This window comes from Taeniopygia guttata, chromosome 9 (genome assembly GCF_048771995.1).
Source record: "Taeniopygia guttata chromosome 9, bTaeGut7.mat, whole genome shotgun sequence".
Lineage (NCBI taxonomy): Eukaryota > Metazoa > Chordata > Aves > Passeriformes > Estrildidae > Taeniopygia > Taeniopygia guttata.
Genome location: NC_133034.1, coordinates 6204466 through 6223139, shown reverse-complemented (window position 1 = coordinate 6223139; position 18674 = coordinate 6204466). Strand labels below are relative to the sequence as shown.

The 18674-nt window shown below is 52.5% G+C and overlaps 1 protein-coding gene across 1 annotated transcript in view; it reads left to right on the top strand.

The window, feature by feature from the left end:
• Positions 1–18674, top strand: part of EPHB1 (EPH receptor B1) — a 75809-nt gene that overhangs the window by 42814 nt on the left and 14321 nt on the right. The window contains exons 4-10 of the mRNA XM_030279928.4: positions 4484–4639; positions 7210–7545; positions 9788–9969; positions 11595–11757; positions 13943–14051; positions 14249–14313; positions 18133–18255. Coding sequence (XP_030135788.1) covers positions 4484–4639; positions 7210–7545; positions 9788–9969; positions 11595–11757; positions 13943–14051; positions 14249–14313; positions 18133–18255 — 1134 coding nt within the window. The remainder of the gene's footprint in view (positions 1–4483; positions 4640–7209; positions 7546–9787; positions 9970–11594; positions 11758–13942; positions 14052–14248; positions 14314–18132; positions 18256–18674) is intronic.

Below are 18674 nucleotides of genomic sequence, written 5' to 3'. Positions count from 1 at the left end.
CAATTTCTCCTTTTTTCCTGACCTGTGCTGTCCTCCAGCCCTGCTGCCCATTTCCCAGGGATGCTGCTGGTGCTTCCACATCTCTTTTTGGAGCAAGGCTGGATCATCCAGGCTCTTTAGTGCCTTTGCACCTGACAGTGCTCTCCACACCTCCAGCTTGCTTGAGGGCATCATCTTGTGCAGCGCTGCTGCTTCTGATGCAGCTTTTAATCACCTGCTGTGCCAGAGCGCCACAGGTGTGCTTAAAGACACTGGGAGTGCCCTGGAAAAGCGCTGGACCCAAAAGGGAACCCAACCCAAGTGTGAATTTGGAGATCTGGAAAATGGGGTTAGCTCTGCCACAGCAGGGACAGAGGGGCATGGGATGGATGAGGCACTGCTGACTTGGTTTGCTGGGTGCTGGTGAGAGTTGGGGCAGGTCAGGGCTCTTTGAATCGCTGCTGAATCTGTAATTCCTTGAAGAAGCTCCTCTTTTAAAATCTGAGAAGGAAAAATGCCACTCTGCATCCCCAGGGAGTTTTAGAGCAAGTTAATGTCGAGGCAATGTCTCCTTTCTTTCTTCCTTTCTTCTTTTTTTTTTTTTTTTTTTCTTCTCTTTTGACTTAAGCTTCCCTGAGAGAGTAATTAAAAAGTGCAAGTTCCAGGTGCTGAGAGGATTTAGTTTGAGAGTGAAACGCTTGGATGCCCCCATGCTTGAATATCCCCACACTTGCACCCTTTCCACAGAGGCTGTGATGGTGGCTTGCCTCGGGCAGGAGCAGGGATGGATGAGCCGAGAGATCCTGCTTATCTCTGGCTCTTTCTAGGGCTCCTGGCACCTGGAATACTATGATGCAGGATACAGGAGAGTGTTAAGCAGTTAAAAGCCCTCAGAGTGCTGCTGTGTGCCACAAGTGGTTCCATAATCCATCCTGCTGCTGGGCACTGTCCAGACTCCCCAGGGAATGGGCACAGCCCCAAGGCTGCCAGAGCTCCAGGAACATTTGGACAATGCTGTCAGGGATGCACAGGGTGGGATTGTTGGGGTGTCTGTGCAGGGCCAGGAGCTGGATTGATGATCCTTGGGGATCCCTTCCAACTCGGCATGTTTTGTAGTTCTGTGATTCTGTTATTCTCAGATTCTGTGGTTATGTTATTCTCAGATTCTGAATTTCTGTGATTCTATGATTCTGTGGTTCTGTGATTCTGTTAGTCTCAGATTCTGAGGTTCTGTGATTCTGGGAGCTGCAGATGGAGGTGGCTTTGCAGATGGGACAGGGGTTTGTGGTGTCTTCACTGGGTGTTTGCCTTGTGTGAGAGATGTGACACATCCCTCCTCTGAGCCTTTGAGGGGGGATAGGAGAGGTTCAGCTCTGGCTGGGAGTCCCATTTGTATCCAGCCCTATGGCCATGTCCTTACAATCACCCCTTGGAGGTGACAGCAATTTGCAGCTATTTTTCCCCAAATTTCCACTGATGACATCTTGCTGCAAGAAGCCTGAATTTTACCAGCCCCTCAATGATGTTCTCTCCCACCCCCAGACATGTCAACCCTGGGAAAGGAGTCCTGCTGGCAAACTGACACCTGGGATGTGCAGCATTCCTAGTGTGCAGGCAGGATGATGGATCCGTGGGCAGCTTTGGATTGAGGGGGGGTTAAGTGCTGAGCATCCTCCCTGCTGAGAAGCATGGAGGAGTTCTGTGCCTCAGCATTTACAAACACACCCCTGGTGCCTAAATGTGAGGAAATGGATAGTTAAGCACATCATTAATCTTATCCAGCCCCATAATCAACAATCAATTAATTCTCCTCCGGGCTGAAGGGATGCGAGTTGTGCCATAGCCTGGGCACTGGCAGAAAGAGTCCCTGTCCACAGGGAAAGCTGAGGCAGAGCTTCATCCTGCACTTGTCTGACACACTGTCATGGATGCAGGCCTTGCCAGCTCTGGGAAGCTCTTGGAGCAGCCCTTAAATTAGGGCAAATGTTGCACTGCCATTAGTAGGGTGATTTATTGCTCCCTCCTGGGCTCAAGTCTTCCATCTGAGCCTTGCACTTGGACTGGAGGTTTGCCATGTGAAGGATTATGGATCCCACCATGGCGTTGCAGGGCCCTGGGGGTTTGTGCTGTGTTTTCAGCATGAGGTTCATGGCTCAGCTCCCCCAGAAAGAGAGGACGCACGGGCAGCAGCCAAAGGGGAGTGCTGCACCCATGGCATATTTGGGAGGGAGGAGAAAGCATCCACCTCCCTGAAACTGTGTGAGACTTTAGGCAAGCACAGTGTAATTACAGGAGAGAAAAGCCAATTGGTAATAATAGCAATTAAGAGCCACGTGCCTGCAGATTACAGGAATTTGTGGATAAGCGAAGTGATAACCAGTGGACACTGGGGTGCAGGGTGCCATGTTCAGGTGTTTTGACAAAGCACCACTGGGATTAATTGTAATTAAACATTAACAATCTTCAACCAACCCACCAACATGCCCTCAAGCTTAAAACTGAGGCTTGCTCATAGCACTGCAATCCTCTCATCATCCTCCTTCCTTCCTCCATTCTCTTCCATCAAAATACAGGTGGCTGTTCCCTGGTTCCAATGCCTTCCCCTTCCTGCTCCTCTAAAGAATCTGGCATCTTTCAGGTGTGCTCTGACACATCCTCCAGCTCCAGAGCCCACAGGTCCCCCTTGCATGTCTCATGGATGCTCCCCCTTCCTGTGGGAGCACAAGGCTGCCGGGACACGGTGGGGAGGCAGTGGTGGGAAGGGAGAGGTGAGGAGCTGGAGATGCACTCAAAGCCTTGGTGTCCATTTGTGGTTTTGTGTCCTGCCCTGTGTGTCTGTGTAACTCTGTGCCTCCTTGTGCTGTTATGGGCTGTGTGTGTATTGGGGAAGGGTCTGCATCCCTCTGCCTTCTGCTGTGGAGCATCCTGAAGGTCTCCTCAAACCCTCTGGACTGCATGGTGACCTTGTGTGTCTCACTGCCCACTGCATGAGGTGCTGGATTATGGCCCCGAGTCTTCCTTAAGATGCCACATGCATGGGATGGCTGTGGTGGACTCAGCAGTCCTCCTCTGATGGGGAAAAGGAAGGGCAGTGGGAGATGGTGGCTGGTTCCTTTGGAATGTCACATCCCCACCCAGCTGTCAGAGCCACTGGAAAGAGACAGTTCATTGCAGCCAGTTGTGTGCCTCAGGCTGGGTGTGGGGGGGAGTGGAAATCTTCTGAATAATAAAATTGTAAAATATTGTTTTGATTTATTCTTTTCTATCATCTGTTAATATCTGGGAAGGCTGTGTGAGCAGGAGGCCTTCATGAGTTTTGAATGACAGGTTAAAGGGCTCCAATAAAGATTAGATGGTCCACTATCTCCCAAGGAAATTGCATCAAAGTGGTTACTCCTGCTTGCTCCTATTAATTTCCTCTTCATGGCTGCTAGGAGATGCCTCATATCCTGATGCAGCAGACAGGGGCTAAGAGGCACTTTCCATTATCTCAATCATCGCCGTGTTTATGAGACACGTCGGGTGTTTCTCTGCAGAGCTGTGCCTTGGGGGGGATGGTATCACAGGGGCAAGGTCAGGAGCCAGACAGGGCTGGGACCACCCTGGTGTGAGGCCAGGACCAGTCTCTCCTGGGCTAGCTGGAAGTCTGATCCCTTGGGTGCATGTGCCAAAATACAGATATTCCCTTCTGCAGCCTTTGGTTCCATCAGATTTTGTTGGATGTCAGGGATGGATGAGCATCCATTCATCAGTGCCCATTGCTGATGATGGGTGGGGTGGGGCGGAGATGAGGGACCCCATCCCTGTCACTCCATCCTCGCCCTCTCTCCACAGAGCAGCGAGATGGTTGATTAATGAAACCTCCCCTGTGGCTGATTAAACCCTCACTGTAACTGGAACATCTTCTCCATTATGAATTAGATGCCATTTCCTGCTTGAATGAGCTCAGAGGCTGGGAAGCTCCAGCCCCAGGCTGCGGGGGATGAACAGGATGGACCCATAACACACTGTCATGGGCGTCACACCGACTCTTTAATTAAATATTTAAATTTCGCATTAAAAAAGAGCTGTGGGACCTGAGCTGGGCTGTTGGGGGTGGTGGAGAGGGACTGGTTAGGAGAAGAGGAGTGCTGTCATGCCCCTGCTTGTCCATATCCCCATGGGTGCTGCTGGGGCTGGGGGTCCCACAGCCCCCTGCCATACCCCTGGCTGGGTACAAGCAGTAGGGAGCAAAGCAGCTGCTGCAACTCCTTGCTCTGCCTGGCTAAAGATTGTTGCCATGTGGTTGCAGTGTTTGTCTAGTGGCTTCAGGAATAATCCACAGCCAACATGGAAAATTCTGGCCATCCTAGATTCATGGGAAGGTGCTAAGCCATTTACAAATCTGAAGCTTTTCTGTGTCTCCTCTCCTCTCCTTCCTTTCCACCCCATTCCAAGGACAGGACCTGCTTTCCCCTGTGTCCTGGAACGGCTCAGGACCCAGCTGCTGTGCTCTCTCTTGCAGCCTGCCCTGCAGGGACGTTCAAAGCCAGCCAGGGCGCGGGGCTGTGCGTGCCGTGCCCCCCGAACAGCCGCTCCACCGCCGAGGCCTCTCCGCTCTGCGCCTGCCGCAACGGCTACTACCGGGCAGACTTCGACCCGCCGGCCGCCGCCTGCACCAGTGAGTACGGGGCTGGGCCTGGGGGCTGCAGCCTCTCCCCTCCCTCCAGGCAGCAGCAGGGCTAACGTTTCAATCCCCACGTCGCTTTATTTTCTCCCCCTGTCCCACTGTGGATGGCAGCAAGAGCGCGGTGAGTGGGCAAGGCGGAGGGATGGGATGGCCCCACGTCCCACCTCACTGGCAGCCTCTGGAATTTATACATCACCCGGGCAGCGGTGATGGCAGGGAGATAGTCCCCAGGATAAATTAGGATTTAAAGTTATCTGCTCTGGTTGTCTTGTTCATAGTCTTGCAGATGGAGTATTTTTTAATAGGGGGAAGGCTGCATCAAGCATTGGTATTCAGTGATGCGTTGCTGCTCGGCTGCCTGCCCGAGCTGCCTGGCACGGCAGCAGTGTCCTCAAGCCTGTCTTTTGGTGGGAAAAGAGCCCAGGAGAGAGGAAAGAGCTGCTGTGCTCTTCATCCTGCTGGAAATTCAGGCCTCAACTACCCCCCCAGATACACTCCAGGCCCTTGAGCCAGCCTATCACGGAGCTTTAGCACACGGATGCTCCGGACCCTCCATGCTGGGAAGTGCCCAAAGCACATGTCAAGGAAACAAGGAAAGGATTTGTGTGTTTTGCTGGATCACCTGAGCTCTCATACAGGTATTCAGCAGGTTGCACAACTACAGATAATCTACAGATCTTTATTATGCCTCATTACAGAACTGATTTACAACCGTGCTGTGCTATAAGAGTACAGGAAAAAAGTCTCTACTGATTTTTATTTCCTCTCGTCAGTGCTTGATTTTGTAGTGCTCCAATCTGAGGTGCCATCTGTTCACCCACAAAGTTTCTCTGTGTCAGAGGAGTACATAACATTGTGGAGCTGCTGGCAGTGCCCTGGACTGGAACCCTTCCAAGGGTGATCCCTGCAGTTCCTGGGCCCCTGTGGAGGAGGGAAGGGGCTGCAATTAAAGTGGGAGGAATTTGGGGAGGCAGCAGTTTGCTACTGGGAAATGGAAGAAATGTGGGTTTTTTTCCTTTTTCTTGAAAAGGTATTAACTGCTTAAGGTATGGAGGGAGGATTTGGAACAAGGCTTGTGAAAGACAGGGGGTAACTCATATTGATCCCGTTGAGCCTGTGTGAGTCCTGCAGTCCTGTCCCCCTGGGGAACCAAGGTTCTTCTCTCTGCTCCTGCCCCTGCTGTGGCCCCCACAACCCTCCTGTAAACTCTCTGTGGCATCTCCGCCATGGGGCAGCCTGGCAATGCTGTGGTGCCTCAGGTTCAGGAAAGCCCTTTCCAGGAAGGATGCTGCACTGATGGCTGCTCCACAACAGACACTTCTACTTGTAAAGAGGAAAAGGGTTAAAGGGATTGGAATTCTATTATCTTAATTTTTTTTTAAGCTGTTATTTCACTGGGCATTTGAACAAAATCTTTCATCTGCATTCTCCACTGCAGCAGCTTAGAGAGGCTCCCAGAGTGTCTCCATGCAGAATGACCTCTCCATCCCATCAGCCATGTCACCATGGTGCTGATGGATCTGTCCCTGTCCAGCCCATCCCTGGCCACTAACAGGGCTGATTTATCCACAGCCCTAATGATCTTCTCTGGCACATACAAGAGGAGGGCTCCTGTGGGATGGGTTTCCCCAAGACAGAGCGTGCTTCTCTCTCTTAATCTTTCCTTGAAGGTCAAGTCCTCCATCATTTTTATTGCTCCCTGTATCATGGCAAAGTCCTTTTTCTTTCTTGGAAGTGCAGGCCCCAGCCCAGCCCACATCAGGAATTCCTTGCTTCCCTTATTTAATATAACCAAGCAGCTGAATTTTGTGGTTTTGGCTGCAGAGCCGTCCTTGCTGACACCAAATCCTTCCCTAGATCTGTGCAGTTGTGTGCTTGTACCTCAGTACTGCTCTCCTGGGTTCCTCCTGAACGGACTGCAGCCCTGATCCAGCAGTGCTTGCAATTGGATTTTTGTTCAATTCCCATCCTCTGAAGTATTTGCAATGGCTCCTGGCAGCTTTGATCAATGCAATTTTCATCTCTTGTCCAACATGGGAGCTGCTTGCAAACCATGGATTAGTGATGTCTTTCCTCCATGCTGGGAAATTCCTGGGTTTCCAACTTGAGATATTGAACCCTTAATAACCACTTTCCATTTTTGACTCTCTCTTCTCCTGCTCCTTCTCTGGTTCTCCATGGTGCTGGCTAAGTGATTTTTCCCTTGCTGGTATAATCTGCTTCTCCATGTGAGCACTGCAGTTATCTCAGCATCTCCTAGTGGGATTAAAATGGGTCCAGCTTCATGGATCTGTGTGCATTCCACATGGAGTTTTTTTGGAGGCTTAAGTGGGTATGTGGCATGGGAGTTGTCACCTCCATCTGGGAAACTTGTTTGCAGTGCAGTTGGTCAGTGTTGCCAGTGTGGGAAGTCTGACCCTGAGCTAAGCAAATCTGTGGGACACCAAATTCCTCCTCAGGGAGGAGCTGATGAATAGTGCAGAGCCCTGGGGTGTCCTCCTCTGCGCTGGAGCCTCCAGGGGAGGACAAGGACGTGTCTCAGCACCTCTCCTTTCCCACAGGTGTCCCATCCGGCCCCCGCAACGTCATCTCCATCGTCAACGAGACGTCCATCATCCTGGAGTGGCACCCGCCGCGGGAGACGGGCGGCCGGGACGACGTCACCTACAACATCGTCTGCAAGAAGTGCCGCTCGGACCGGCGCGCCTGCTCCCGCTGCGACGACAACGTGGACTTCGTGCCCCGCCAGCTGGGGCTCACCGACACCCGCGTCTTCATCAGCAACCTCTGGGCTCACACCCCCTACACCTTCGAGATCCAGGCGGTCAACGGCGTGTCCAGCAAGAGCCCCTTCCCGCAGCAGCACGTCTCCGTCAACATCACCACCAACCAGGCCGGTGAGTGCCGCGTGGTGCCGGAGCGTGGCTGCCCCGCCGCCGCCTGCAAGCTCTGTGCCCAAAGGGGTGTGAGGGTGTGTGATGGCTGTGGTGCCCCCAGCCCTGAGCAGGGGGAAAAGGAATGAGGATAGGGAAGGGTTGCTTGTGCCCTGGGCAGGGTGAGAGTTGGCTTGTGGAATAATATCAATCTGATACCTGCTTTTATCCCTCTCTATATTGCTTGGGGATGAAATGGCATCACCATTTTCCCAGTTGGGAGAAAAGAGATGGGGTGAATCCAGCCTTGAAATACAGTCTGACTGTGTTACAGCACAGAGGGAGCAGCATCCCAGGGCTGAGTCCAGGCTCTGTCTCCTCTGGCACATCCCTCTCCCATCATTTTCCTCTTGTCTCTTTTTCCAGGCTCCCCTGCATCAGGAGCTGAATGAGCAGCTCTGGGTCAAACAGGGATGCTGGGGGAGTGGGTGTGCAGATGGCAAGGGAGCAACTGTTCCTGGGCTACACTGAGGATCAGAGGAGATGGAAACTCAAGTGCTCTGGGTTTAAAAAGGGAATGGGAATTCCTGCTTTGTGCCAGGGCAGGCAGCCTTCACCATCCTGCTCCCTCTGGATAGCACAATGGAGAAACCTGGTGTAAATACTTCAGTGTAAATATTTCAGTGTAAACCAGTGTAAATATTTCAGTCTTCTGGCTCCAGGGAATACAAATCTACACTTGTGCCTGGCTGGCATTGCTGTCTGCTGAACCACGTGCTGCCAAACCTGTCTCTTGTTTCTAGGCCTTTTTTTTCAGGAAGAAAAGGGTGGATTTTTGGGGTGTTTCTTAGCTCTTCTTCCACCATAGAGAGCTGAGAACAGCCAGGTGACCCTGATCTGTCTGTCTGTACCCCAGTGGTCCCTGTTTGTCGTGCAAAGGCTGATTACAAAAATGAAAATGCTGGGCTCTGGGGTCACCTGATGGAAATTCACCAGGGATATCCAGGGCATTGGTGCTCTCCCTCTAAAATACCTTTGGCTTTGCAGCGGTTTTTTCCAACCATCTTCCCAGCCCCATCCAAACTAATGGGAGTTAATAAAACAGCAGTCAATCTGAGTGTTTAATTTCAGTCCATGAGCATCTTCCTGGACCAGATGTGGAGAGATTAAATATATATATATAGGATTAAATATTCTGGGTAAACAAAGGCAGTGCTGAACTATCCACATCTTCCATTGGAACCATGAGAAACAGGGCTCCTGCCACCCCCAGATTCCCTCCGTGGCATGATCCCGTGCCCCAGGCTGGTTGTGCTGGGTTCAGATATATCCTGGATTCACACAGAGAGGCATTTTCCCTGCCCAGCACTGCCCTTACTGTAGGCATGGTGAGGAGGAGGAGGAGGCAGAGGTGGCTGGACTGGGAGCTGACTCTGCATACAGGACATGCCTGTATGCACCTTAGGGTGTGGACAGGCTTGGATGCCTTTCTTTTGATAGGATTAAGTGCAGGATTAGGGCTGTATTGGCTGGCTCTGCCTGTATAAGTGTAGCTTGGAGGGCACAAAACATTTGGAAAAGGGTCTCCTGACTGATTTAGTGGCTGATTGTCCCCAGTGGTGGAAAGACAGTGTTGCTGTTTTCCTGGGAGAAGCACACTTGGGTGCTGAGGATGAGCACCCCCCGAGAGCCCCTAAGAGCAGCCCCAGCAGCTTCTCTGGAGCCAAAGCTGGGCTGGGGTGTCCCTGCCCTGGTTCCATGTCACTGTCCTCAGGGTGGGGAGATTTTTGCTCCCACATCCCATTTCTGAGAGCATGTGGGGTGGCAGTTGTGGCACAGCTCCCTGGGTGCTGAGTGCTGGCTCCCCAGAGAGGCTGTTACAGCAAAAGATGTCACACAGAGCTGGACCCTGTCACCAAACCTTCGTTTCCCCTGCTGGGGAGAGCTTTGCTGTGTTTCTCTCACCATGGGAGACATCCTTGGAGCAAGCAGTCCCAGGGAGAAGGAACACCGAAGATTTCCAAGCCCCTAATTAAAAGGAGTAGTTGGTTTAAATTGCAGAATTCCCTCAGTGACGTGCTGTTCTGCTTCCATATAAAGCTGCTGAGATGCCAGTCTTCCCACTGCTAATGAGTGAGCTGCTCCCATGGGGAAGCCAACCACAGGCATGGGAGATTTGGGATGCTGTGAGGATTTTCCCCCCTCTCAAGGCCATTTTTCCTAGCCCTCTCCATTAATTTTCCCTCACTCCCTGCTTCCTCGGCAGCCCCCTCCACCGTGCCCATCATGCACCAGGTGAGTGCCACCATGAGGAGCATCACGCTGTCCTGGCCCCAGCCTGAGCAGCCCAACGGGATCATCCTGGACTACGAGATCCGCTACTACGAGAAGCTGAGCCGCATCTGCACGCCCGACGTCGGCAGCACCGTGGGCTCCAGGCCGGCCCCGGTGAGCCCGGGGAGCCCTGCCCTGGGGGCTGGGCTGGGGGCATGGGGGCAAGGGCAACATCAGTGGGCTCTGAGACAGGCTCTGCTGGGAATGGTCAGGTAGGATGGGCACCAGCTCGCCCGAGCTGCATCCAGAAGGTGGGAGTGAGTTGTGACTGCAGATGCCACATCCCAGAATCAGAATCGCAGAGCAGCTTGAGTTGGAAAGGACCTTAAAGCTCATCTAGTTCCAAGCCCCTGCCATAGGACACCTCTCACTAGAGCGGGTTGCTCAGAGCCCTGTCCAGCTGAGCCAGCCTTCCCCATGGCAGCATTCAACCAGCACAGAAGTGGCCACGTAGGATAAGCAGGGACCTGAATCATGGGGATAGCATCAGGAGGAGGGGAGGGGGTTGGGGAGGACCAGGGAAGGTTATGGAGGTTGTCCCTGCCCTGGGTCACTGCCTACCACTGGTCCTGTCCCTGGCAGCTGTCCTGTCCTGCAGGGGACACGCTTCCAACCCCTGCGATGAACCGTGCCTGGCCCAAGCTGTTCCATTTCTGCTGTGTCTCGCCAGCTCTAATGAATTCCTCTAAGTATGAATAATTAGATGATCTCACCAGCAGCCTGTTACCAGCAAAGCATTGGGGAACATGGTAAAAAATGACAGTGGAGACACAGGCATGAGGTTTCCAGCAAGGTTTAGGCCAAGGACCTGTGGCAGCAGAGCAGGACTGCAGGGGCTGGGGATCTCAGCAGAGAGCTGCTCTTGAACCTGCTTGGGCAGGGTCTCATAGGGCACGTTTAGTGTTTAGTGGAATCACAGAATGGTTTGAGTTGGAAGAGACTTTTAAGATCTCTTTCAGTTCCAACCCCTGTGGTGTGGGCAGGGACACCAGGTTTCCATTACTGTGGGATATTTCTGACATGCACAAGGATGTCAGTCATTTGAAGAGGACAAATCTGTTGTTCATAAATTATTTTTGCTATGGATGATATTGTTTCCCTCTGCTACTCCATGCTCCCTGCTCTGGTGGGACCAAGGGGCTGCCTGGGAGGCACATGCTGCAGGGGCCTCCCCAGTTCCTTGTGGGTCCTGTTTCATAAAATCATAGAATGTTCTGGGTTGAAGGGACCTTGAAGCTCATCTTGTTCCACCCCCTGCCATGAGCAGGGACACCTTCCACTAGACCAGCTCTAAGCCCCATCCAGCCTGGCCTTGGACACTTCCAGGGATGGGGCAGCCACAGCTTCTCTGGGCACCCTGTGCCAGGCCTACCCACCCTCACAGGGAAAATCTCTTCTGAATATCCAACCTAAACGTACTCTCTGTCAGTGGAAAGCCATTCCCCCTTGTGCTGTCACTCCAGGTCCTTATAAATAGTCCATCCCTGTCTTCTTGTAGCTCCCTTCAGGTACTGGAAGGCCACTATTAGGTCACCCCAAAGCCTTCTCCAGGCTGAGCAATCCCAATTCTTTCAGCCTTTCCTGTGGGATCCTCTAAAGCAGAAGCAGAGCCTCTCCCTTATCCCCGTGCAGCCGAGCCCCATCCTGCCCTCAACAGGGACAGCTGGGCTGCGTTCCCCCTGTCCTCCCGCTGTCCCCTGTCCTGTCCCGCTGACGGTGGCTCTCTGGGGTGCCCGCAGGACCACAACGAGTACAACTCGTCCATGGCGCGCAGCCAGACCAACACGGCGCGGCTGGAGGGGCTGCGGCCCGGCATGGTCTACGTGGTGCAGGTGCGCGCCCGCACCGTGGCCGGCTACGGCAAGTACAGCGGCAAGATGTGCTTCCAGACCCTCACCGACGGTGAGTGCGGCCCGGCCGTGCCTCCAGCCCGGCCTCCTGCTCTGGGGGATGAAAGGAGCATGTCTGCACAGCCCAACCTGTGTCCCAGGGCAGCGTGGCGGAGCCGGGTGATTTACGGCGGTGTCTCGTTAACGCCCGCGGGAGGAGCGATCCGCCCTCCATCTCCTGGCTCCAGGTTGTCCCCGCTATTTATTTCTGTCTCTGCTGCCTTGAGCTGTGGGGACAGAAGCCCCTGGCACCAGCTGTGAGTCTGGCGTGGTGTGATGGGGTGGGAGGAGGGTTGTAGTCCCTTGGAGGGAGGACTCTGGGATGTTTTCCTGGGATACTTGGAGTCCATCTGAGCCATCAGGGCAAAGCTGGGATGGTCAGACCCATTGAAAGCTGATCTCCCGTGCCAAAGGGGTGTGTTGGGTCCGCTCATCACCTTCATGGCTTCTTCTGGCCCCAGTCCTTCCCTGCACCCACAAACACTGCCTTCCTTTAGAAGCTACTAACTCATGGGAATGTTTTCCATAAATCCCAGCTTCAGGACTTATCTAGAAGTTGGTGAGTGAAGCAGGTCCTGTGTCATGGTTTGGATTGGGAGGAAATTTAGGGAAGTGAAATTAGTGAATTTAGAGACATTTTTTAATCGGGGAAATCTTAAATCAGCGAACCAAAACCACGACATCCTCCTACTCCTGGGGCAGCTGAGAGCCTGTTCCCTGCTGCTGCTGGCTTAGGTGACATCCATGGCTCCCAGCCTCACTGCCTGTCTTTCCTAAAGCTTTTCTTCTTTCCTAAAGCTTTTCTTCTTTCCTAAAACGGGTCACCCCAAGCATGCGTTAATGTCGAGTGCCAGCTGGGGTGGGAAGAGGAAAGCCATGCTGCGTGACCAAAGGGAAGGAAATGGTAATAAACCCCCCTCCAATGCCTCAAAAATTCAGGATTAGAGAAGCAAGAAGAAAAATCCTGCCTCAAATAAGCAATTAATTGAAATTTAATAAGAATGGATTGTGTAGCTTATTAAATAATAATTGATTGTTAGATGAGAATTTCTCAGGATTTAAGCAGCATGCAAGAGATAAATCTAGGTGCCAGTAATTAACTGCAGAGTAGAAAATACAGATAAAAGAGTGCTAAATGCTTTCTTTTGGGTAAGTTTTATTTTAACCCTTGCATGTGGCTGCTGGCACAGCCTGGCAGACCTAAATGGGGTAATTGGAGAGAGGGGTATTTCTGGAATGCTACAGAAGCCCCAGGAATGTGGGATCTGCTGGATGCTGCCTGTTGAGAGTACCCACACCACTGATGGGGGAGACACAGGGAGGGTGCCAGTAGCTTTTTGGGGGTTCCCCCAGGCATATCCAGTCCTCCTGGTGCCACCATGGCCTGCTGCTGAAGGATGCAGGGAGTGGCTGAGCAGACAAAGGAGGTTCCAAGGGATGCTTGGTGGGGAAGGGAAGCTTATGGCTCTGCAAATGTTGAGATATTAAAACCTACAAGCGGACCTGTGGTGAGGGTTCCCAGGTTCTCCTGAGCCTCACTCCCAAAGTTCACCATTGTATGAACTTTGATATAATTTGTGTGGACTCTCTGATGTCTGATGTGGGTGAAGTCTTGGCACAGCATTCTCTGGCTGGCTTGGTTATTAATGGTGTTCTCCTCCTTTCCTACAACTTTGTAGGAATTTTGTATCTGTGAGACCCCATGTTAAAATTGGTCCAAGTGGCCAACAGATTTAAATCATAGAGTCTCAAAAAGGTTTGGGTTGGAAGGGACCCTAAAACTCATCTTGTTCCAGCCCCCTGCCATGTGCAGACACCTTCTGGTAGATCAGGTTGCTCAAGAAATGAATTTTTTGAGGAAAGGGAAATGACAAAGCCATGGACAAAGCCCCCTTGTGAACCTCATTTCTTTGGGAAACTGGGCCCACGCACATTGGTCTGACATTATTTCAGAATAGCATAGAATCTTCTCTCTCCTGTCTTTAAGCCAAAGGTGTGTGAGCCAAGCCTGACAGTCCTACCCAGTGCAACATGGCACTGGCTCATCCCCTGCCTCAGCTGATCCCCTTGCCTGGATCCCCCTTGTCCCACTGCCTTGGGAGCTGCACCCTTGGAATCAGAGGGGATCCCTTCCCAAAGGCTGCTCCCACTCCATGAGTGTGCCAGGGAGGATTGACCTCATCCCTCCTCTCTCACAGACGATTACAAGTCAGAGCTGAGAGAGCAGCTGCCCCTGATCGCGGGGTCTGCAGCGGCCGGGGTGGTCTTCATCGTCTCCCTGGTGGCCATTTCCATCGTCTGCAGCAGGTGGGTCCCCGTGGATCAGTGTCCCTGGAAGGTGGAGGTGGTAAGGTGCAGATTAGGGGTGGGGTGGGGGACGCAGGAGGCCAGAGGGAGCAGCATGATGCCACAGCTCGTGGAGTGTTGGTGGCAGAGGAGCAGCCTGGGGCCACCAGCAGCTGCTGATGGCTGAAGGCTGCCTGTTGTGTCCCCTGTTCTCCCAGGAAGCGCGCCTACAGCAAGGAGGCGGTGTACAGTGACAAACTCCAGCACTACAGCACCGGCAGAGGTGAGCAGGGAAAGGGGGAAAAGCAGATGGGTGACAATCCCAAACCTGCACCTGGCATTGCCCCACTCCTCCCCTTCCAAGGGGACTGCGGGGTGCTGGCAGCCCCATGGCAGATGGACAGGACCACAGTGGAGATGTCCACGTGTGCCTGTCAGGGTGTGGGGGAGGGCAGGCTGCAGTGGTGCAGCACTGTGGGTGGAAAAAAGAGTACCATGAGGGATCTGGGGAATGATGATGGATTTGGGGGTATGTCAGGGGCAGGGGGGATGTAGGGAACAAGGGATGTGGAGACTCCCAAAGAAGGAAAGAAGGGAGAAGGGTGGTGTTCAGAAGTTCAGAAGATCCCATTGATCTCCTGCCACAGGCTCTGCCTGGGTCTGGGTGGATGCTGAGCTGTTACAGGGATTCTGGATTTTGGGAGCATGGTTGGGGTTGCTGGCATTAGTGCTGTCCTGGCTGTGTGGCTGGTGCTTGCTCTGTACTTGCTCTGGGAAGGATGTGCAGCCAGTGGCTGGGAATGTTTAACTGGCTTTGGGCTGCTGATCCCCTTGGCAAACAATTAGGAGAGCCTGAGCTTTTCCTAGGAGATCTCTGTGGCTGGTGGAGCTGTGCACCAGAACTAATTCCTGGTGTATTTGTGTGTAATGTCTGCTCTGGTGCCCCTCCAGCAGCCAGCGCTGCAAATGAAAATACAGCGGCAAAGCAGCAGCTTTGGGCCAGGATTTTCCTGGTGTCCACTGGTTCCATGCCTCATCCCTGTGGGATGAAAATCCCATTTACTCTCTCCTAGAGTTGCTTCCCAGTTTGTTTGTGGGAAGAACCATCTTGGTCCTGGGTGCCTCCCTGGGGGAAGGAGGTGTGGGATGCAGGGATGGAGGAAGGATGGGTGGGGAAGGCAGGGAGCAGTAAGGGGAGGAATGAGGATGGAGCAATTGGCCTGACTGAGAAGAACAGGAGGGCTGGAGAGAGCTGAAGAGGGAGTGGAGATAAGCAGGAGAGCCCAGCCAATAGAGCAAAGCACCTTGACATCACACTGAACCCTCCCAACGTGGTGGCAGTACTTTGGGGGGCCCTGAACCTCCTGGCAAACAAGAAACTGTTTTCCAAACATCACTGGGTGATGACAGACCTGTGCTTTTCCTCCCTCTTTTCTCCATGTTGCTGCACTGTGAGGGGCAGGGCAAGGTTAATTTGATGCCTGATGGATAAACTTAAATCAGGCTGCAGACAGACTGATTTTTCACATTTTCCCCCTGTTTTGAAGCATTCCCTACTACACATCCCCAGGCAGCCCAAAATCCAGGATGCTCAACCTAGGTGGGGGAGCAATTGAAGCATGTGCCTGTCCTGTGTTTCTAAACCTGGCATCAGAAATCCAGGGTGCCAGCAATACCCTGTCAAGGTTAGTGAGCCTCTGGGCACTCTGTCAGTGCAGAGGCTGGAGCAAAACAGGTGGGAAATTTGTGGTGAGCAACTAATGGAGAAATGAGAGCATCCTCTGGAACAAATCACCATGTGTTCAGTGGCACAGCAATTACAGCCTCCCAGCACAGCTCTGCCATCCCTCCAGCAGCCCCCTGGGATCACCGGCTGCTGGCAGAGCGCTCCAAGTGGATTTTGGGGTGTGATGGGGTCTCTTGGAGTGTAATTTTTTGTGGTTATCCCTTCCATAGCTTTACTGGGAGCATTGAGATTGGGAAAATAGGAAAAATGCCCTTTAGAAGCACCAGCAATTCAGCAGGAAGTGTTCTTCTCTGTCCCCATGATATTTATTGCCAAGGAAACAAGATGCCAGAAGGAATTGGCCGCTGGAGTCGGGGTCGTGGTGCAGAGCGCTTCAACTTTTGAAGAGTGATAAAAGATTTGCCCTTGTCTGCAGTAGTGAAAAGTGGCCTAATCCAGTTTTCAGGATTCTTGGGATGATTTTAAGAGCACAAAGCTCTTTGCAGGTGGGCTCACCATGGGTGCCTTTGGTGGTGTGCTCCAGTACCTGGAATTTCACCCAGCTTTTGCTGGTGTGGGAATGGTGAGCCAGGGGCTGATGTTGGCAGAGGTGAGGAGTGGGTTTAGGTGCCCAATTCCTCATTTGGATGAGATGAGGATGAGGGGGGAGTTCATCCTGGTGATTACCAAGCCTATGAATACATCAGAGGGTGTTTGAAAACCAGCCTGTGTTGACAGGGAACAGGAAACTTGGGCATTGTTTTCTCCTCTATTCTTTCAATATTTTGATCCGTGAGCTAGTCTCCGTTACGATCCTGTAAATCCCTTTGTAATCCTGGCTGGAGCATCAGCTGCTCTTGTAAAAGAATTTATGGGGCAGTTAAAGTGTATGAGACAGAGCCATAAAGGGATTTATGAACTGGGAGATGCACAGATGGCTTCATTGCAGCCTCCTCTGCCTCTGAAGTGCAGAACTTCTGCCCCAAAGGCCCCTTTTAGGGGTGAGGATGCTCCTGCCTGGTCCTTCCTGAGTCCTCAATGCCCCACAGCTCTCTTCTGGTGGCTGTTTGGCACCAGCAGTGCCCACTGTGAGGCTTTCATGTGTCCTCCTGGATTATTTCACAGCTGGGAAATAATCAGCTGGGAGCTGATTTAGATTCCTAGTGCAGAGGTGATGCTGTTGTCCATGCATCCATCTGTATGCCGGGTCTGGGGGGACTCTGGGAAGCACTGGTGTGATGGGATCATGGCCTAGGAAAGGTCCTGAATAGTGTAACTGAGGGATGTAAATCCCTATAAAGGTGAAGTTCCTTGGGGAGGGGACCAGGCAGTAATGTCCCTCCTGGTCTCCTCCAGAGATGACCTTGAGGGGCTGCTATGCCATCCACAGCCCCCTTTTTGGGTGAGAAATGGCACAGGAAGCTGACTGCCCCCATCCACCCCGGGGGATGCCACAGCCTGTTGTAGGTCCCTTTTGGGTGGCACTACAGCTCTGGTGTCCAGCTGAGCCCTGTGTCTTCACTGTGCCTCACCACCGTGCCCTTGTCAGCTCTGTAAGCCCCTGCCATCCAAACGTGACATCTGCAAACCCCTTTGGGAAATCTGGGGACCTGTTTTTGGTTTTTCCCCCTTGGAAAAGGGCAAGAGCCCACTTCCTGTGTGTCCCTGCAGCGTGGCCAGATCTTGTGGCCACACATTGCCCCGGGCGAGGGACTGCACGCGTGTCCCGGCGTCCAGCCAAGCCGTATTTCACAGATCCATAGCAGTTGTTGGTTATAATTGCTGCACTCTGTCAATTTAGTAGCTGCCACAAAGCCATCAGAGGCCTTTTTGGGTAAATAAATGTTTCTTCACTAACGCGTGGAGCCTCGTAAAGCCTTCACTGTGAAGGCAGCACGCTGTAGTTCAGGTCTGTAACTGCTCCCATCGCCATGGAGGAGAAAGAGGAAGGATAATGTTAGAGGAGTGGAGGGCAGAGAGGGAGAGGAGGAGGTGCAGGAGAGAGTTGGGTGAATTGGTGGCCCAAAGGGAATGGTAAGGGTCTGTGGGAGTGGTGTAGGTGAGTACAGTGATAGCAGCTACTTAGTGGGGAGTGTGAGCACAGAAGGGTCTCCAGTTCTGGGCCATGGTACAACTGCTTTTGGTTTTCCAGGCTGCCCAGAGACTGTGGGGATCCACTGTACCTGGCATTGTTCAAGGCCAGGTTGGATGGGGCTTGGGGCAAAGTGGTTTTAGAGGAGGCTGTGAGGGTGTCCCTGCTCATGAGGGATGGTATGGGGTAAACTTTGAGATCCTTCCAACCCAAACAGTTCTGTTAACTCTTTTTTTTTGTAATTCTCTCCCTTTTGCTGTTCTTCCTGCCTTCCCTGTAACAAGGGTCTCCAGGGATGAAGATCTACATCGATCCCTTCACCTATGAGGACCCCAATGAAGCCGTCCGAGAGTTCGCCAAGGAGATCGATGTGTCCTTTGTGAAGATTGAAGAAGTCATTGGGGCAGGTGGGTCTCTCTGTGTCCTGCTCCCCATCCTTCCTTGCCCTCTCTGCTGCTCCCGTGTGGCTGTGCACCCACCTGGAGCAACTTTGTGGGGGAACACACACGGTCCTTCACCTGGAAGGCCTCAGTGAAGCCTTGAAGCATCAGGCTTTGCTGGGTTTGTGGTGAGTTAGGGTGGACATGAGGTTGTTTCATGCTTTCAAAGTTCCTCTGAGGTGGGAAAGGCTCCAGAAATGTATTCACTGTCTGACCATGGGGCCTCTTGGGCATTTTCCATAAGATAACAAGAAAAGCTTGACCTCACTGTAGTCTGTGCCATGCTCCCCTACATATATATATACATATATATATATGCACACACGTGTGTGTGTGTGATCTGTGCTGTTTTATTGCCATTTTTAAATAACTGTGTCATACTCTTA